Source organism: Rattus norvegicus, chromosome 2 (assembly GCF_021556685.1).
Source record: "Rattus norvegicus strain SHRSP/BbbUtx chromosome 2, alternate assembly SHRSP_T2T, whole genome shotgun sequence".
NCBI classification, from domain to species: Eukaryota; Metazoa; Chordata; class Mammalia; order Rodentia; family Muridae; genus Rattus; species Rattus norvegicus.
The window spans coordinates 24,616,937-24,638,511 of NC_141535.1; the positions used below are offsets into that span (position 1 = coordinate 24,616,937).

The window sequence follows — 21,575 nt, forward strand, 5'->3', positions numbered from 1 at the left end:
AACACAGAGTGCTGTCAATAACTACAGGGACCATTTTACCCACCTAGGAGAGCCAGACTAACTGCATAGTTCCAGACAGTAGGACCTGACTTCACAGCACTGTAGTACAAACCATACAGTGTGTCACTGTGTATCAGTGCAGCACAGCGCACACACTAACGTGAGTCCACACCATACACCAGGAGACTGTCTCTCACTGTGGCAGCCATTCAGCACTCATCCCTCTCTTCTGGGAAAATGTGAACCACGTCGTCAGTACTCGGAAGATGGTGATTCCTGGAAACACTCCTTTTTGCTGCCATTCTGGGAGCTTTCCTAGAATTTATAATTCCCTTCCATTTCATTTTCTTAAAACTGTTTCAGTAACAGAAACTGGCAGTGAGCAATCTCCAGCCTTACAGGAACATGAGACATGGCCAGGGATGCCCCGGCAGGAGTGCCTCCCGTCAGTCTGTGCCAGAGACAGTGCCTGTCGCTCTGCAGTTGTGCGTGCCACTCAGTACATCTACCTAACTAGGTTCTAGTAAACTCTGCGTTTTATTTCTCGGAGCTGGTTCCTGACCCTCGGTTTCTCTACACCTAATATTTTTCCTTCAGTTTCTTTCATAGGCAAAGTGACTTCTTCTAACTTCCTGATATATCAACAATGTTTTTCTTTCCTGTAAGTTTTCTCAAGACATTTTATATAAAATTCATTTTTATATATTTTATTCATTTTAACAAAGACTCATGCAGCTAGAAAACACCTGACAACAGAGTAAGAATGTGTGTATCATTAGGTAACATATCTTAGAATGAAAAGGATCTTCCAGTTTTCCCTAACATCATGTGATATATGAGTGAGCTGGAATGATACTTAGGAAGAAAGGACTCTAGAATGCAGAAAATCCAAATTGCCCAGACTGCACAGTCAGGTTGTCTGCAGTTTAGCCCAGGAGCATTTCCTGTGGGGCTCTGCAGGAAGCCATCCTACCTCCCGGCTTCAGTCATTGACACAGCACCACTCTGCAAGCCATTTATTCTGAAATAATGCCAGTGATCTAGCAACACTAAACACATGGAACTTTACTTCACAACTTCCAGTCTCCGTTTCAAGAACTTAGAAGCCACATACTTGGCACCTGATGTGCTGGCCAGGATGGAGTAGAGTTCTATCAGCACAGGCCCAGCCGGACCACACACGCCTGTCCCTGTCCTCAGATCAGCTTCAGGGCTGTGGGAAGCATGGCAAATGTCTCTGCCTACTTTGCTGTAGAGGCGCACCCTCATCTTTTCTTTTTTTTAAATGATGTATGTATGCATGTATGTATTTATTTATTTTTTATAAGCACACTGTCGCTGTCCTCAGACACACCAGAGGAGGGCATCAGATCCCATTACAGATGGTTGTGAGCCACCATGTGGTTGCTGGGAATTGAACTCAGGACCTCTGGAAGAGCAGTCAGTGCTCTTAACCACTGAGCCATCTCTCCAGCCCCATCATCTTTTCTTCCTGCTTGTTCTTGTCTCTGAATATCACTGTATTCTGTACTTTATATGTAACTGTATATAGTTCTAGTGTGTGACTGATGTTTAGTCCAAGGCTGCGAGTAAGAAGTTGCAGCTGAAGTCACTGGTGACGTGAAGCCTCGTCACCCTGCCATAGAGTCGGGTGCTGAAGTCACCGGTGACGTGAAGCCTTGTCGCACTGCCGTGGAGTTGGGTGCACACACTCCAGCCAGGGAACCCCTTATGTATGATGGGTGGTGCTCTTATTTTGAGTTGGTTTTTTCATCCTGCCTTGTTTTTCTGAGTTGAATGCATTTTTATTCTCTGAGATTATAATACAGTTACATCATTTCCCTCTGCCCTTTCTTCTTCCTGCCCAGTGCTCCCTACTGTCCAACACAGGAGTCAGGTAAACCACCTAACTTAGCTTCCTTCTTCTAAAACAGCTCAAGGCTATTCACTGACAAACAGATTCTCCTTGGTATAGCCAGTGTTAAAGACTAAGCAGCACCCCTGTGACCCAGCCACCCTTTTCTAGCCTCACCCCCTCCCCCATGGCATTCTCTGCAATCCCTGCGAACAGTGCATTTGGTTTAGAGGGCCAGCCGGGCCCTCTCAGTGCGCTCACGGGGAGCTCCTCGTACTGCAGCTCCTCTGAACCTTGGCCTGTGCCCTCGTCCCTCCCAGCCTCCTGGGATCGTCCGCTTTCCCCTTTCTACCAACGTTCTAAAAGGTTATGTCCCACTGACCACTTAGCCACAGGTCTCTATTGGATTCCCCAGTGTGGAGCCCGACCTTTGGACTGTACCCGTCTCTCATCCTGAGACATTATCATTATATAACATTAAATCCTTGGAAGTGCTTTTTGCAGGCTTTCCATCAAACTAAAATATTGCAGGGTCCATGTGTTTACTTTGATCTAGAAGCCATTTTCATTTGGAGACTGTTAGCATTTGCAAGAGGCGTCATCTCTATTTAGATGATCTAGAGCTGTGCTGTGCTCAGGGTCGGCCTCAGCCAAGTGACTTGTCAACTGCATCATATTGTTAGGCTGAGTTGTGTGCACTAGACTGATGCTGGAGTCCTGGCCGCCGTGTGTGTGTGTGTGTGTGTGTGTGTGTATGTGTGTGTGTGTGTGTGTGCGCGCGCGCGCGCGCGCATGTGTAGCTTCTGTGTTAACACATCAGAGCATCTGGTGTTTTCACAGACTCAGCAGAGCTGCTCAGACCTCCTTACATGACTGTTCACTGAGCACTTTCTGTGTGTTGAATCGTGTACATAGTTGAAGGATTTTATATTGAGTCCTCCCCAGACTTGATATTGTCAGAAAGGCTGTTATAAAAGGGAACAAACTAAAGGAGAGTTCAGGGAAGTCCCCCACTCACTTGGCTATTTTTTAGCAAAGGCTAGGCCTCAGACTTCTTCACTGTGATGCATCCTTGAACTTAAGTTGCCCAGATTGTTACAACTGTCTTCAAACCCCTTGGAAGGAGAGTCTGAGGACTGGATAATAATCTAGGTAGGTCCTGGGAAATGATTAATTAGGCTTTGTAGAGGAAATAATATAAAATTTTAAATTAAGTAAAGCCATATACACTAGCTCGTTACGGTTCCTTATTTTCCTGAGGTTAAAAGTGTGTACTTAAATGTCTGTGGAAACCAACACTCATCACTTGGCCTCTGTACCAAGGAGACCCATACTGGCATCACTTTTAAGCACTGGCTTCTCTGTCCTTGCAGTACTCGCCCAGCATGACCATGAGTGTGTGATCCATTACCGCGTCCCCTCATGAAAACCATCGTGAGTCAGCCCATCACAAAACTACTACGGAAGAAAACTACTCATCGTGTACAGTTAGACAACGGAATCTCAGACAACCAGACCACCTTTTAGTTCCTGCTCTCTCCCCTATTTTGAGAAGAAAGCGGGTCCACACGTGATTCAAGCAACTGTACGGAGCTGCCCATTAGCTGCCCCAACTGAACTGCGGTGATTATCTGTGTGTGTGTGGGGAAGAGAATGCATCGTATGTGCAGATCTGTATGCACATATATGCATACGTGCATTGACCCACAGGACATTGTAAGATATTATCACATGACATCTTAAGTAGAAGTAAGTAGGGACTTTTATTCCATCCTTTTTTTTTTCACGTTTACATTTTAATTATTAAAGGTTGCTCCTGCCCTTCCTGAACTATTTTGTGCTGTGTACATCACTGCTTTATATAAGTTATTTTTTAAGGTGAACTCAGATGTTATGGTTTTGTAAATGTCTGCAATCATGGATAGGAATAAAATTGCTTATTTGAGAGCTTTCATTCACTGTGTCTGAAGCAAGTTGCCTGTGAACCCAGAGTGTACCGAGTAGAGACAGTGTCTTCGTCCTCATGTCCAACCAAGCGTTCTGTTCCCTTCTGTGCAGAGTAGTGTGCTGCTTTGTATGTAAGGAAAATGCAGGGCCTCACGCAGTACATTTCTGCAGTAACTGTTTAAACTGAGTTCCTTCTTGATTTGTTTGTCTTAATGATGCAGAAATGATTAGCTAATTCAAGTTACCTACACTGTAGCAATAAAGTGACACAGGTTACCATACTTTTAGCACACATTCTTAAACACAATAAAATCCAAAAGTGATAGCAAAACCACTTGTTTGAGTTTCAGCTTCTCCCAGGGATCTAGAAGTAAAATTTTAATAATATACAGTGAGGAATGGTACTGTATTTTTATTCAGATTTCCTATGATCATTTCCAGACACTTGAAAACAGACAGACACACTGACATGGTTGAGGCTTTCAGGGCAGAGAGCAGAGAATGAGAACACTGGAGGGTTGCAGCGTTTCTGGTTTTCTCACCTAGTAGCTTGCCTGCTGGAGCAGAACTGATGTCCCTGCTCTCAGTTGGCAGTGTACGTGCCCTGTCCACTCTGTTTTGGGGTCAGAGGACTTGCACTGGGAGGCAGATTATCTGTATAACTTGTGTTGACTGCAGCTGGCTAGATCTCCATTGTGTGTCGGACAGTTTGGAAGGCAGTAAAGAGACAGTTTTTAATTATCTTCCTTACAAAAGCGCCCTGCTGCATGGCATTTCCCTCATCTGTGGGATTACATTTAATCCTGTACCCAAACACTAAATCCCCATAAGAAAAGCATAGAGAGTTTATTTTATACTCTAAGAGAGACCTCTATGATCCTTGCTGGTCTAGCTGAGGTACAAATGTCCACTGATCTCCACCCTGCTAGCGAGTACTGCCCAGTCTGACGGGAGAGGACACCTCCCTTTCCTTTGGGGCTATAAATGTTGACACTGTTTGCCTGCACGTGGTTCTAGATGATCAATTTCTTTCAAATCCACATTGATTCATTCTTCCTGAAAATGGACAGTTTTGGCTGGGCATTACAGGGATGCTGGGAGCATGGAGGATAAAGAATTAACTTACCCTGCAGATCTAGGTGACACTTATGAGTCATAGTTTATAGCACAGCGTTGGCCTACAACTGCACCAGAGAGCAGCCTTGTACCAGCAGACTACAGGAACCTGTCTCAGGCAGTTGGCACAGGAAGTCTTTACCCTCAGGTGGAGCTAATCTGAGGATGACGCTTCATGCATTCACCTGAACCACAGGTATCAGTGGCAGCTTTCACTCTCTATACGACCATAAACCACAGTTTACCAGAGTTAAACTGTTTTCAGTAATCTCGGTCTTAGGGTGCTGGACTTCTGCTCACTCTGCTCTCCATCACGACCAACCTTTCCTTTCTGTCATTTGTGTTCTGAGAAGGGAAGCAAATGATTCCTCTTACACACAAAAATCATGGAACTAATTTTGCATGCCCTTCTTTGGGAATAGTTCTAGAATATAAATGACATAAATGGCGTGTTAATAATGATATAAGCAGCGTGTGCTACTTCTAACCTGTTTTGTTTCTTAAGAAGTAAGATGGTTTTGTTTTTGTTTTCATTTCCTTACTTTCTTGGAACTCAGTTTTAAAAATACCTGGTCCCAATTTGTAAATTCATTAAAACCGTAAAAATTATTTTTAAGATAAAACTGCATTCACAAACTAGAAAATACAAGAATGCTTAATTTCTTTAGCCAGATAACTTTGTTACCCAAAGGGTAAACACTAAAACTACATTGATTTTTATGTAGATCTTAATTATTTAACACTTATTGTGTTCCTGGTAAGAAAAGCCAACATTTTCTTAAGCATTCTACCAGGACTGACACATTCATGCTGTCTTGATGTATATGCTGCTTGCCAGAGGTTTTGGGGGTTTTTTTGGGTTTTTTTTTTTTGCATATTTCAGCACATAATGATGAAATCAGCAATACTCACATATATTGGACATGGCATGCACCCATCAAATCTGAGATTGGGCAATCATTGTGAGCATGAATCCTGTTCCTCTTCCTGCCCTCCCTAACGCACTAATGTTTGAAAGCTCAAGTCAGTCTAAGTTCTGTGTGGTTCTTAACCATCTGACTGTCTTACTGCGAAGATGCCCTGTGTTTTAAAAAAAAGGCTTTTGGGTACACTGATCTCGTAAAACCACAAACTTAATGGGAAAATTAGTGCTCCTTTGAAAATATTCCAGTTTGGGTTCAATTGCTAGTGAACAGGAATTTCACGGCTAAAAATCTGAGGTTAAGATTTCTCGATTGCCGAAAGACTAACAAATCAATTCTGCTCCCTTCAGCCAAGGAAAGCGCTCAGACACACCTGTCCCTACAGAAATTTAGAGAAAAATTCTGTTCCCCTTCAGCCGAGGAAAGCACTCAGACACACCTGTCCCTACAGAAATTAAATAGAGAAAATTTGTTCCACCTCTCTTTTCATGTTCTGTAAGGCACCGGAACTCGGTTGCATTTGAAAGGACCATTCAGGTAAACAGTCTTGAGCTTTGAAGACAGCAGGTGGAGTAAGTTCACGTTGGCATGTGAGTAGCCCCACAGCTGTCTACATCATTCTCCACATTGTGGGGCTGTGCCCTCGGCAGCCTGGGGCTGTGCCCTCGGCAGCCTGGGGCTGTGCCCTCGGCAGGGACTGTGCACAGTTCTCAGTATATCAGACCTGGGTTAGCTTACGGCTTCTCCATGCTTGCCTTCCATCCCAGGAGACAAGATGCAAGGGTTGAACAGCTCTCCCTTCTCAGCCTCACAGCTGTCGTCTCTGCACAGTGTATATAGTACTGGTGGTAGTTTTCCTGAGGAAAACGTTTTCAGTTTTCATTCCTTGATTATTACTGTTCATCACAAGCAGTATTACAGATCACAGCCACGCGACATCTGAATGTTCTCTTGACACTGTTCCCTGTTGTGTTTCGTGTGCTGTAGTTCTTTCTCCTTTGCTTGAGACATTAACAGAGGCAAGTAGCTCACGAATATGTGGTGTAGAGAGGGGAGATTGGTGTGTTCAGACAATAGTCACGCATTTTAACAAATGCCAATTAGTCTTTTGTAGTTTTCCCTTCTTGGTGTATTACATTTCTCTGACATGAGAACCAAAAGCCCATGCTTGCTTAAAACAATGTTTCCAGTTTTAAGCATCTGTAACAGTCTCCCCTGGTCTGAGAAAGATGCCCAGAAACACGGGAAAAGTAAGAGTGGCAAATTTGTTAATACCACCTCAGTTCTGCATACGACATTTGTGTATACCTGTGTGCATGTGTTGGGGGATGGCAACATAAATTTTGCTCATAAACCCCACTTCTACTGAGATCGTATTATTTTATATAGCACTGTTGATAGATAGTAAACATCTTTTTCTTTTGACATTTTATTTCAGTGGTAATATATCTGATAGAAGTTATTTGGGATGGCAAGAGAGGAGAACACCACGATTCTGTATATTGGACAATATATCAGCAGGAGTAGTGTCCCAGGCCCAGATTTAGCTTCTCAGCATTGGACATCATACTAAGCGTGTCAGAAATCATGCAGTAATTACAGTATAAGAAGTTGAATTGACATCATCTAAACCGTTAACTTCACCCATGAACCATAATTCAGTTAGGATGACGTAATGATTAACACACACCTGAGACTTTCAGTGACTTCTCTAGACTCTATTATGAAGAGAGAGATTCAGCTGACTGAGTCCCAAGGGTTTCCTCTGTTGAGTTTCCCTTGGTAACTTACAGAATTTGTTTTCTTAAGTAAGAGAATCATTTCTGTATGAAGTTTAAATGTGAATATTTTGCATTTTAAAATGAAATACAGTAGAAAAATGAAATATATAAATGTTACAGCATTTAATGTGGGACTGGGCCTTCTCATGTATACGTTTCCTAGGTATTGGTAGGATAAATGTTTGCTTCACTTTGACTGTCCCAGTCACTGGAATCTTATGATCTGCTTCTAAAATACTTAGTGTTTTATTTCTAAAGCAAGATGGGCTGTTACCATGGCAAAGGTAAGTGTTAATAGTCCTTGAGAAAAATATATAAATATTTGTTCTCAGTTACTGCATTTCACTTTCTCCTCCGTGACAGCGGTCCCAGTATGTGACCTGAGGGTGAGGTCTGGGTCTTTGATAGGAGTCTATACAGTCTGCATAGTATGCTGTGTCTCTGGAACAGTGTTGGTTAAATGTAGTCAACCATCTGTTTGGAAACAACACCTCAGATCATCTGCCCATCTTACATGATTTGAGCGGAGATCTAAATTCTTCACAATACTTTAGAGATTTTCTTGACAAAGTACTGATTGAAGTTTGTGTGTGGATTTAGATCAAACTTCAAAAATACTTACTTTCCTTGCATTAAGACAGCTATAAACTCTCCGTTAGGCAAATGCTTGGAAGGACATGTTACTGTTTCAGATGTAAAGATTGAGAAGTCCTTATACATAGAATTCTTTATTCATGGTAGCCATATGATTATTGAATTGTTTATCTAATTGTGATTTTAAGAATTTAAAATGTTTTCTTACTACACGTGTTAAATTGTTACAATGTCTTCCTGGAAAATAGAGTTATTTGTAAGGTTTTTATAAATGCACAATCTGTGTATAAATATAATTGAAGTCTGGGATGACTCGGTAATTACGACTCTCCGTTCAGGAACGGGCACCAGGTAACCCACACACTTGTCAACGTAGCACTTGTGTGTATATATCTTTGTGCACATGTACATTGTTATTCTCAAGTGAATTTATCACTTAATGTTTTTGTAAAAGTACTTGAGCTGTTTGTGTAATGCAAAAAGTCACCATAAAGATGTACATAAATGCCCCGTAAGTTGGCACGTCTTCATATTTAATTGATAAAATTGCAGCTTTTGATTTACAGTTTCTACCTTTTTATTTCTATCCTTTACTTCAGTACTTATTGGAAAAGTAGAGGAAATTGTTTGCACGGAGACAGCACAGTGTTTCCTGAGTGAGAAGTCGGACTGTAACGTAAACAAGTGTGCACTGAAGTAAATTGGGCATTCTACCCAAGATAGAGATCAGGAATCTGGAGAGGTGAAGGATTTACATGCACCTGAGAGTGGCTGGTTCCGTATGGTCAGATAACAACCTTGCCTCCAAATATTGTTACCAAGTGGATAGCTCTTAAGGAGTGAGGTTTCTGTATTTTATTTCAAGTAGAATACGCACAGTGTCAGAACAGAGGCGTTTGTTCAGAGGAACCATGCAGTAGTACTTTGATCTCGACGGTGCCCAGTGCAGATGGTCACTTCAGTTTGCCGTTAACATCTACCTGAAAGGTGGTAAAGTCGGTCCCTTCTACTGAGAAGGAGAAGGCGACTCCTAATTGTGTTGAGAATCTGTCCCTGGAAAGCAGTGGAAATGCAGAACCCCACCTATAGGTAATGCGCTCAACACCAGTGCACCTCATTGGCTGTGGCTTTGATATAGATGGGATGTCTCAGCCTGACGATGCAGCACACTCATACATGCTAGAGAAAGAAGTGTGGCCCTCACTGACCAGACGGGTGAACCAAGCTTTCCCCGTGAAGCTTGTCTGCTGACTTTTTTAAACTCCAAAGGGTCTGGAGTCTGAAGGGTAGACAGAAAGCAACTGACAGGTTCTTGAGTTCAAAACAGGTGGAAGTCAGGGAGGCAAGAACTGACCTGGAGTTTGTGATTTAAACTGTTTCTGATTGTCTGCAGATGGTTGCTAACAGCAGAAGCATTGTATAGGGTCAGAGTAATCCTTGCCCAGACAGGTCACAGCCAACATAACGCAGAGGCAGACATGCACATGTACACCCCTGGTCCTAGAGCATCTGCATCAGGTGTTGTGTTTTCCCATGGTTTAATATATACTTAAGGTGAAGGGAAAAGAAAACCTCTTTACATCAAAAACGGGACAACTATTACATTCTACAAGTTTTATTTCCAGCACAGTTCAATAAGAGTATATTACAGCTTTTTAGAATGCTCTGTAGTCAGAAGACAATATGCATAAGAATGCAATTTGCAGATCTTCCCTAAAACCTTTCTGGAGGGGCCTCTGCTTGGCAGTAGCTGTGACTCTGGAAAAGAGCAGCCTCACAATTTCACCCCAAACACATGCATTTGCAGCCACAACTTTTTCTGAGAATATGGATGGAACTCAATGTGTAATAAGACATGAAAGCTTACTTTTAAGCATCCTTCAATAAAGGTATTCCCATACATTATAGGACTAGCATCAGTACCATAAACAGCCAGGCGTCATTGATTTATACATATGTGTGTATATATGTTGTATGTGTGCATACATATATTTTCAGGAGATTGACTTATGAATTAAAGAGTCAAATGTATGCACTATACCTTTTTGTTCATTGTTCTCACCATCTTGTTAGCCATTATTCACTGAGGACTAAGGACACTGCATACATAACTTAAAGCTCTCAAGATTGTTTTAACAGAACACATGTGTCAAGCATTGGGAGTGACGTTGGCTTTGAGAACTCAACCTGCTGTTACGACAGGCATTTGCCAGTCAGGTCTAAACCACCTACTTCGTTTTCATTTAGAGCACTTGTCTACACACAGTTCTTCAGTCAATAAACTCTTGGAGAGCTAAACATAAATTTGTGGGGGAAAGATAATACTAAACAGATAACACGTTAGTTGTATATAAGAGCAGTCAGTGCAAATGAAAGCATTGGCCAAATTAATGTGGAAATGCAAACTTATGTGTAACAGTTATTAAACACTTGTGGACCAAACAAGCCAACCAAAATTGGTGTTTCTGTACCAAAGATAGATTGTTAAATCCACCACCAGGATTTCTAAGATAACTATCTCTGTAAAGCCAGATTGTAACAAAGTTCTCAATACTGAGTCTTTAAAGTTTAAAATCCAATAAATTTTACAGAACTATTTTAAATAAGTCTTTCCATAAGTCCCTGTGCAGAAGGATGTTTACTTGCAGGATTTCTTGGTCCAGCTGAAGCTCAGTGTAAACTGAAATGTTCACAGTCTGGGCTTCTGAGACCCTGCGGCCATGAGTGTTTCTAGACGGAGTCTGTTTAATCAGCCTGCAGGGGAAGTGGTCTGGGTAGAACAGGAACTGTCTTTCATTCCATCTCTTTCCAGGTTACCTTAAACCTCGTGGAGAAGTGTACTTCCTGCTACGGTTGTGCATTCTAGAGAGATTTGCATGGCGTGTCTGTGTATGACAATTGTTGAACTGTGCCTTTGCCAAAAAGGAATGTCATTGTCTCCCCTTTGTGTAACTGCAAATACTGGTGCTGTTTTGATCAGGCAGGAGGCACTTCAGAAAACCTGAAATCAGATTATAAATGTCTATGTTCTAAAAGGCTTTCCGTGTGCATTTCAACTTCTCAAAGTACATAAAGTTGTGGTTTACTTGGCAGCATTGTCTCTTAACAACTTTCCTATGAGCTGAGTTCTTGACACTGGGCCCAAACTTGACCTTCTGCTTGCCCCTTGTGAATAGACAGCTCTGGAAGAGATGGAGCTTCTCCAGCTGAAGAAGAGTTCTGAGCAGACCAGAGATTAAGTCCAATCTTTCCCTGTTGAGTAGCAGAAGCAGTTGTTCTTGCACCTGAGTAGGACACTGGGACAGACATGAGACTGCCTGCACCCAGCCTTCCTGGATGATGCTTTTCCTGCCGAACAGGAAAACTGCTGCTATTGCTTTCTCCATGGCGAGGTGTACTATGGTCCCAAGCTTCATGGTTTAAACTTTTCAAACACAATCAGCAGCAACTAAAACACTTCAAACCTGTATCCAGAAGAAAAGCCTTGAAGGAAACAAGGTTGGGAAAGAAGGCACTGAAGGAAAACTTTAAAACCCACTAACAAGGCTCTACCAAGAGAAAATGGAGATGCGTGGGGATTCATGAATTCCAGCACCTGAACTCCACTTTACTTCACAAGTTGAATTTTCACTCCCACATTTGTTTAAAGGATGATAATTACTTACATCTGCAGAATTTGCCTAAAGTTCAAGATGGTCACTAACAATTGTCTACAGATTTTTACTCTCCATAATTCTGCTAAAAAGAGTACACTAAACTTCCTTCAGACTTAATTATGAGATAAAGATGTGGGAAAACCTACTTTGGGCGTTGTTTGTATGAGGAAGTGATTGCATTGGAAAGCATAGATGGTGCCATTTGAAATGCAAACAATCATGAAATTCGTCTTCTGTTTGAATGTCTGAATGCCCTTGATCCTCTGAGCCGAAGCACTGGCAGGTTAAAGTGGCTGTGTGGTTTCCTTTGCCCTCTGCAGTCCGAGGATGAGCCAGAAGATGAGAGATGTTGCTGCAGAGGACCATGGATACCACGACAGGTGCAGCCCTGTCTCCACCATTGTTCTACAAAGAATTGTATTTATTTTGCCCAACTTGAGTAAAACTCTGTTTCCTGCAGCCAAAATTTCTACAGCCTGCCTCCCAAGGACTCCTGCTCAAACCACATTTACAGCCAGAGGATAAATGAATGGGGGCGGAAGGAAACTCCAAAAAGGGACCAAAACTCTTTCTTTTAACAAATGAAAAGTCTTACTGGTCAGGGAACAAATTAGTTACCCAATAACGCATTATCTTGGTTACCTGAACTCTAATACAGTAAAGATGGACTTGTTGTGAGTGAATCTCCCCCCCCCCCCCATTTCGTCTTGAGTCTTGTTTTCTATAGTGCCTGCAGTTGGAGTTGTTGTTCTTTGGGGTTTTGTTAAATCTAGTAGCTTTATTTTTTATTAAATTTATTCACTTCCTGTCCTAATCACAGCTCCCCTCCCTCCTCTCCTCCCAGTCCCACCATCACAAGCTCTTTTCCCAATCATCCCTCCCCTTCTCCTTAGAGAAGGGGAAGCCCCCTGTTAAGTGCCACCCTGGTGAGGGAAGTAATAGTAGGACTAGGTGAATCCTCTTCCACAGAGGACCAACAGCAGTCCAGGTAAGGGAAGGGAATCCAATAGTAGACCTCATAGTCAAAGTCTCCCTCTCCCCCCACTCCAGTTGTTAGGGAGCCCGCATGAAGACCAAGCTGTACATCTGCTACAGATGCGCACGGGCCTGAGTCCAGCCCCTGCACGCTCTTCAGTTGATTGTTCAGTCTTTGTGAGCCCCCGGGGGCTCAGTGCTGTCCTTGACCCTCCCAGCTCCCTCAATCCCATTCCCCACTCTTCCACACACTCCCTGAGCTCCACCTGAGGTCTGGCTGTGGGTCTCTGCATCTGTTCCCATCAGCGGCTGGGTGAAGCCCCTCAGAGATAGCAATGCTAGGCTCGTATCTGCAAGCAGAGCGTGATTAATAGTAGCAGGGGCTGGCTCTCTCTCATGGGACCGGTCTCACGTCGGGCCAGTAATTGGCCATTCCCTCAATCCTGCTCCACCTTAATCGCTGACTGTCTTGTAAACAGCACAGATTTAAGGTCTAAGGTTTTGTGAATGGGTTGATGTCCCCCTCCCTCCAATGGAAGTTCTGCCCAACTACAGAAAGTGGCCACTTCAGTTTCCATATCCCCGCCTGCCAGGAGTCTCAACTAGGGTCACCCCCATAGACCCCCGGGAGCTTTCTTCATCCCAGATCTCTGGCTAGTCCCAGAGATAGCCCCCCACTGGTTTCTGTTCTCTCCCTGCCCTCTCCTGTCCCCCCAACACCTGCTCACATGCCTATCCCCTCATCATCCCTCCCCCCAAGGTCCCTCCCTCCATCCACCTCTGATACCTGTTTTATTCCCCTATTATTCTCATTCCCCTCTGAGTGGGAATCAAACATCTTCCCTTAGGCCCTCCTGTTACTTAGTTTCTTTGGGTCTATAGCTAAAGGTAGAACGGTTGTTCTTTCTGGGACTGAGTTACCTCATTCAGGATGCTATTTTCAAGTGTCATCTGTGAATTTCATGAAGCCACTGTTTTAATAGCTGAGTGGTATTCCATTGTATAAATGTACCACATTTTCTATGTCCATTCTTCTGTTGAAGAACATCTGGGCTGTTTCCAGTTTCTGCTATTACAAATAAAGCTGCTATTAACATAGTTGAGCTAGTGTCCCTGTGGTATAGTGGGGCGTTTTGGGGCATATGCCCGGGATTAGTATAGCCGAGTCTTGGAGTAGAACTATTCCCAATTTTCTGAGAAACCACCAAGTTAATTTTCAAAGTAGTTGTACAGGTCTGCACTCCCACCAGCAATGGAGAATTGCTCCACATTCTTGCCAGCATGTGCTGTCATTTGAGTTTTTGATCTTAGCCGCTGTGACAAGTGTAAGATAGACTCTCAGCGTTGTTTTGACTTGCGTTTCCCTGATAACCAATGATGGTGAACATTTCTTTAAGTGCTTCTTGACCATTCAAGATTCTTTCACTGAGAAGTCTCTGACTTTGTCGATTTGGATAATGTCCCTCTGCCTTTTAGTTAGTTTGGATAAGAGTTTGTCTATCTTGTTGATTTTCTCAAAGAACCAGCTGTTGGTTTTGCTGATTCTTTGAATTGTTCTCTTTCTTTCTAATTATTGATTAGCCCTGTTTGATTATTTCCTTCCATCTACTCCTCTTGGATGTGTTTGCTTCTTTTTGATCAAGAGTGTTAAGGTTTGCTCTTAAGTTGCTAGTGTGAAATCTCACTAATTTCTTTATAAAAGACATTAGTGCTATGAAATACCCTTGGTACTGCTTTCCTTGTGCCCCATAAGCCTCAGTATGTTGTGCATTTGTTTTCATTGAATTCTAGAAAGTCTGTTTCTTTATGTCTTCCTTGACCCAGTCATTGAATAGAGAGTCGTCCAGTTTCCATGGGTTTGTAGGCTATCTATTATTTCTCTTGTGGTTGAAGTACAGCTTTTATCTGTGATGGTCTGACTAGATACAAAGGGTTATTTCAATTTTGCTGTATCAGTTGATGCTTGCTTTGTGACCAATTATATTATCAGTTTTGGAGAAGGTTCTGTAAGATGCTGAGAAGAAGGTTTATTCTTTTGTGTTTGGGTGAAATGTTCTGTAGATTTCTGTTAGGTCCATTTGATTCATAATCTCTGTTTCATTATTTCTTTGTTTAGTTTCCATCTTGATGACTTGTCCATTTGTAAGAGTGAAGTGTTGAAGTATCATGCTATTAATGTATGGGGTTCAATGTGTGATTTAAACTTTAGCAATGTGTCTTTTATGAATGTGCATGACCTTGTATTTGGAGCATAGACATTCAGAATTGAGACATTATCTTGGTTGATTTTTCCTTTGATGAGTATTGAAGTTCTTTTTGATTAATTCTGGCTTAAAGTCTATTGTATTAGATATTAGAATGGCTACTCCAGCTTGCTTCTTGGGTCTGTTTTCTTGGAAAATCATTTCCCATCCCTTTACTATGAGGTAATAACTTTTTTCTTTTTGGTGAGATGTGTTTCTTGAATGCAGCAGAATGATGGGTCCTGTTTTTTGCACCCAGTCTGTTTGCCCATGTCTTTTTATTGGGGAACTGAGTCTATTGATTATGAGTGATAGTAATGACAATCAATTATCAATTCCTGTCATTTTGGTGGTGGTGGTGGTGGTGGTGTGTGTGTGTGTGTGTGTGTGTGTGTGTGTGTGTGTGTGTGTGTATGTGTGTGTGTGTGTGTTTGCTTCCCTTCCTTTGGTTTGCTGGGGTGGGTGGTATTTATGTCCTGTGTATTCTTGGGTGTTGTTAGTCTCCTTAGGTTAGAGTCTTCCTTCTAGTATCTTCTGAAGGGCTGGATCTATGGCTAGATATTGTTTAAATTTTGTTTTGTCATGAAATACCTTGTTTTTCCTGTCTATGGTGATTGAAAGTTTTGCTGTGTATAGCAGTTTGGGTTGACAACTGTGGTTTCTTAGAGTCTACAAAACATCTGCCCAGGCCCTTCTGGCTTTTAGGGTCTCTATTGAAAATTCAAGTGTGATTCTGATATGTCTGCCTTTATATGTTTCTTGGTCTTTTCCCCTTGCAACTTTTAATATTCTTTCTTTGTTCTCTGTACATTTAGTGTTTTAATTATTGTGTGGTGGGAAGGTCTTCTGTTCTGGTCAAATCTATATGGGGCTCTGTAAGCTTCTTGTATGTATCTAGGAATATCTTTCTTTCGGTTGGGGAAATTTTCTTCTATGATTTTGTTGAAAGTATTTTTCTGGGCCTTGTAGCTGAGAATCTTTTTTATTCCTATTCTTAGATTTGGTCTTTTCATAGTGTCCCAGATTTCTTGAATGTTTTATGTCATGAGCTTTGTATATTTAGCATTTTTTTGACCAATGTATACATTTCTTCAATTGTACTTTCTATGCCTGAGATTCTTCCATCGCTTGTATCTGTTGGTGACACTTGCATCTGTAGTTCCTGTTCTTTCCTAGGTTTTTCCTTCTACAGGATTCCCTCAGTTTGTGTTGCTTCTATTTCCATTCTTCAATTCTTGGACATTCTCATTGCTTTCCTCCACCTGTTTGATTGTATTTTCCTTTATTTCTTTTTTTTTCTTATAAAGGACAATATTTAATTGGGGCTGGCTTAAAGGTTCTGAGGTTCAGTCCATTATCATCATGGTGGGAAACATGGCAGTGTCCAGGCAGGCATGGTGTTGGAGCAGTTGAGAGTTCTATATCTTGTTCTGAAGGCAAACAGGAGAGGACTGACTTCCAGGCAGCTAGGAAGAAGGTCTCTCAAAGCCTACCCTCACAGTGACACTCCTACTCCAATAAGGCCACACCTCCTAATTGTGCCACTTCCCAGGCTAAGCACATTCACTGTCTGGGCTAAGCATATTCACTGTCTGGGCCAAGCACATTCAAACTACCACAAAGGATTAATCCATGATTATCATGGCAGAAAGCATACAGGCATGGAGCAGTAGGTGAGAGCTTTATATCCGGATGCAGACAGAGAGGCACTGGGCCTGGCTTGGTATTTTGAAACCTTGAAGTCCACCCCAGAGACACACCTCCTTCCATAAGGCCACACCTCTTTTATCCCCAAAGACTTGAGGTTTTTTTTTTTTTTTTTTTTTATTAACTTGAGTATTTCTTATATACATTTCGAGTGTTATTCCGTTTCCCGGTATCCGGGCAAACATCCCCCTCCCCCCTCCCCTTCCTTATGGGTGTTCCCCTCCCAACCCTCCCCCCATTGCCGCCCTCCCCCCAACAGTCTAGTTCACTGGGGGTTCAGTCTTAGCAGGACCCAGGGCTTCCCCTTCCACTGGTGCTCTTACTAGGATATTCATTGCTACCTATGAGGTCAGAGTCTAGGGTCAGTCCATGTATAGTCTTTAGGTAGTGGCTTAGTCCCTGGAAGCTCTGGTTGCTTGGCATTGTTGTACATATGGGGTCTCGAGCCCCTTCAAGCTCTTCCAGTTCTTTCTCTGATTCCTTCAACGGGGGTCCTATTCTCAGTTCAGTGGTTTGCTGCTGGCATTCGCCTCTGTATTTGCTGTATTCTGGCTGTGTCTCTCAGGAGCGATCTACATCCGGCTCCTGTTGGTCTGCACTTCTTTGCTTCATCCATCTTGTCTAATTGGGTGGCTGTATATGTATGGGCCACATGTGGGGCAGGCTCTGAATGGGTGTTCCTTCAGTCTCTGTTTTAATCTTTGCCTCTCTCTTCCCTGCCAAGGGTATTCTTGTTCCCCTTTTAAAGAAGGAGTAAAGCATTCACATTTTGATCATCCGTCTTGAGTTTCATTTGTTCTAGGCATCTAGGGTAATTCAAGCATTTGGGTTAATAGCCACTTATCAATGAGTGCATACCATGTATGTCTTTCTGTGATTGGGTTAGCTCACTCAGGATGATGTTTTCCAGTTCCAACCATTTGCCTACGAATTTCATAAACTCGTTGTTTTTGATAGCTGAGTAATATTCCATTGTGTAGATGTACCACATTTTCTGTATCCATTCCTCTGTTGAAGGGCATCTGGGTTCTTTCCAGCTTCTGGCTATTATAAATAAGGCTGCAATGAACATACTGAAGCACGTGTCTTTTTATATGTTGGGGCATCTTTTGGGTATATGCCCAAGAGAGGTATAGCTGGATCCTCAGGCAGTTCGATGTCCAATTTTCTGAGGAACCTCCAGACTGATTTCCAGAATGGTTGTACCAGTCTGCAATCCCACCAACAATGGAGGAGTGTTCCTCTTTCTCCACATCCTCGCCAGCATCTGTTGTCCCCTGAGTTTTTGATCTTAGCCATTCTCACTGGTGTGAGGTGAAATCTCAGGGTTGTTTTGATTTGCATTTCCCTTATGATTAAAGATGTTGAACATTTCTTTAGGTGTTTCTCAGCCATTCAGCATTCCTCAGCTGTGAATTCTTTGTTTAGCTCTGAACCCCATTTTTTAATAGGGTTATTTGTTTCCCTGCGGTCTAACTTCTTGAGTTCTTTGTATATTTTGGATATAAGGCCTCTATCTGTTGTAGGATTGGTAAAGATCTTTTCCCAATCTGTTGGTTGCCGGTTTGTCCTAACCACAGTGTCCTTTGCCTTACAGAAGCTTTGCAGTTTTATGAGATCCCATTTGTCGATTCTTGATCTTAGAGCGTAAGCCATTGGTGTTTTGTTTAGGAAATTTTCCCCAGTGCCCATGTATTCCAGATGCTTCCCTAGTTTTTCTTCTATTAGTTTGAGTGTGTCTGGTTTGATGTGGAGGTCCTTGATCCACTTGGACTTAAGCTTTGTACAGGGTGATAAGCATGGATCGATCTGCATTCTTCTACATGTTGACCTCCAGTTGAACCAGCACCATTTGCTGAAAATGCTATCTTTTTTCCATTTGATGGTTTTGGCTCCTTTGTCAAAAATCAAGTGACCGTAGGTGTGTGGGTTCATTTCTGGGTCTTCAATTCTATTCCATTGGTCTATCTGTCTGTCTCTGTACCAATACCATGCAGTTTTTATCACTATTGCTCTGTAATACTGCTTGAGTTCAGGGATAGTGATTCCCCCTGAAGTCCTTTTATTGTTGAGGATAGCTTTAGCTATCCTGGGTTTTTTGTTATTCCAGATGAATTTGCAAATTGTTCTGTCTAACTCTTTGAAGAATTGGATTGGTATTTTGATGGGGATTGCATTGAATCTGTAGATCGCTTTTGGTAAAATGGCCATTTTTACTATATTAATCTTGCCAATCCATGAGCATGGGAGATCTTTCCATCTTCTGAGGTCTTCTTCAATTTCCTTCTTCATTGTCTTGAAGTTCTTATTGTACAGATCTTTTACTTGCTTTGTTAAAGTCACACCGAGGTACTTTATATTATTTGGGTCTATTATGAAGGGTGTCGTTTCCCTAATTTCTTTCTCGGCTTGTTTCTCTTTTGTATAGAGGAAGGCAACTGATTTATTTGAGTTAATTTTATACCCAGCCACTTTGCTGAAGTTGTTTATCAGCTTTAGTAGTTCTCTGGTGGAACTTTTGGGATCACTTAAATATACTATCATATCATCTGCAAATAGTGATATTTTGACTTCTTCTTTTCCAATCTGTATCCCCTTGACCTCCTTTTGTTGTCTGATTGCTCTGGCTAGAACTTCAAGAACTATATTGAATAAGTAGGGAGAGAGTGGGCAGCCTTGTCTAGTCCCTGATTTTAGTGGGATTGCTTCGAGTTTCTCTCCATTTAGTTTAATGTTAGCAACTGGTTTGCTGTATATGGCTTTTACTATGTTCAGGTATGGGCTTTGAATTCCTATTCTTTCCAGGACTTTTATCATGAAGGGGTGTTGAATTTTGTCAAATGCTTTCTCAGCGTCTAATGAAGTGATCATGTGGTTTTGTTCTTTCAGTTTGTTTATATAATGGATCACGTTGATGGTTTTCCGTATATTAAACCATCCCTGCATGCCTGGGATGAAGCCTACTTGGTCATGGTGGATGATTGTTTTGATGTGCTCTTGGATTCGGTTTGCCAGAATTTTGTTGAGTATTTTTGCGTCAATATTCATAAGGGAAATTGGTCTGAAGTTCTCTTTCTTTGTTGTGTCTTTGTGTGGTTTAGGTATAAGAGTAATTGTGGCTTCGTAGAAGGTATTCGGTAGTGATCCATCTGTTTCAATTTTGTGGAATAGTTTGGATAATATTGGTATGAGGTCTTCTATGAAGGTTTGATAGAATTCTGCACTAAACCCGTCTGGACCTGGGCTCTTTTTGGTTGGGAGACCTTGAATGACTGCTTCTATTTCCTTAGGAGTTATGGGGTTGTTTAACTGGTTTACCTGTTCCTGATTTAACTTCGGTACCTGGTATCTGTCTAGGAAATTGTCCATTTCCTGAAGATTTTCAAGTTTTGTTGAATATAGGTTTTTATAGTAAGATCTGATGATTTTTTGAATTTCCTCTGAATCTGTAGTTATGTCTCCCTTTTCATTTCTGATTTTGTTAATTTGGACGCACTCTCTGTGTCCTCTCGTTAGTCTGGCTAAGGGTTTATCTATCTTGTTGATTTTCTCAAAGAACCAACTTTTGGTTCTGTTGATTCTTTCTATGGTCCTTTTTGTTTCTACTTGGTTGATTTCCACTCTGAGTTTGATTATTTCCTGCCTTCTACTCCTCCTGGGTGTATTTGCTTCTTTTTGTTCTAGAGCTTTTAGGTGTGCTGTCAAGCTGCTGACATATGCTCTTTCCTGTTTCTTTCTGCAGGCACTCAGCGCTATGAGTTTTCCTCTTAGCACAGCTTTCATTGTGTCCCATAAGTTTGGGTATGTTGTACCTTCATTTTCATTAAATTCTAAAAAGTTTTTAATTTCTTTCTTTATTTCCTCCTTGACCAGGTTATCATTGAGTAGAGCATTGTTCAATTTCCAAGTATATGTGGGCATTCTTCCTTGATTGTTATTGAAGACCAGTTTTAGGCCGTGGTGGTCCGATAGCATGCATTGGATTATTTCTATCTTTCTGTACCTGTTGAGGCACGTTTTTTGACCAATTATATGGTCAATTTTGGAGAAAGTACCATGAGGAGTTGAGAAGAAGGTATATCCTTTTGCTTTAGGATAGAATGTTCTATAAATATCCGTTAAGTCCATTTGGCTCATGACTTCTCTTAGTCTGTCTACATCTCTGTTTAATTTCTGTTTCCATGATCTGTCCATTGATGAGAGTGGGGTGTTGAAATCTCCCACTATTATTGTGTGAGGTGCAATGTGTGTTTTGAGCTTTAGTAAGGTTTCTTTTATGTATGTAGGTGCCCTTGTATTTGGGGCATAGATATTTAGGATTGAGAGTTCATCTTGGTGGATTTTTCCTTTGATGAATACGAAGTGTCCTTCCTTATCTTTTTTGATGACTTTTAGTTGAAAATTGATTTTATTTGATATTAGAATGGCTACTCCAGCTTGCTTCTTCCGACCATTTGCTTGGAAAATTGTTTTCCAGCCTTTCACTCTGAGGTAATGTTTGTCTTTGTCTCTGAGGTGTGTTTCCTGTAGGCAGCAGAATGCAGGGTCCTCGTTGCGTATCCAGTTTGTTAGTCTATGTCTTTTTATTGGGGAGTTGAGGCCATTGATGTTGAGAGATATTAAGGAATAGTGATTATTGCTTCCCGTTATATTCATATTTGGATGTGAGGTTATGTTTGTGTGCTTTCATTCTCTTTGTTTTGTTGCCAAGACGATTAGTTTCTTGCTTCTTCTAGGGTATAGCTTTCCTCCTTATGTTGGGCTTTACCATTTATTAT

At 41.7% G+C, this 21,575-nt stretch overlaps 1 protein-coding gene across 53 annotated transcripts in view; it reads left to right on the plus strand.

Moving 5' to 3' along the window:
• Positions 1 to 8,781, plus strand: part of Ssbp2 (single-stranded DNA binding protein 2) — a 282,626-nt gene extending 273,845 nt beyond the window's left edge. For 44 of the 53 annotated variants that reach the window (XM_087625643.1, XM_087625627.1, XM_087625660.1 and 41 more), the window contains one exon: positions 3,229 to 3,809. In XM_087625643.1, coding sequence (XP_087481769.1) covers positions 3,229 to 3,258 — 30 coding nt within the window. In that variant the 3' untranslated portion in view covers positions 3,259 to 3,809. 53 annotated transcript variants of the gene reach the window in all.
• The last annotated feature ends 12,794 nt before the right edge of the window (positions 8,782 to 21,575 follow it).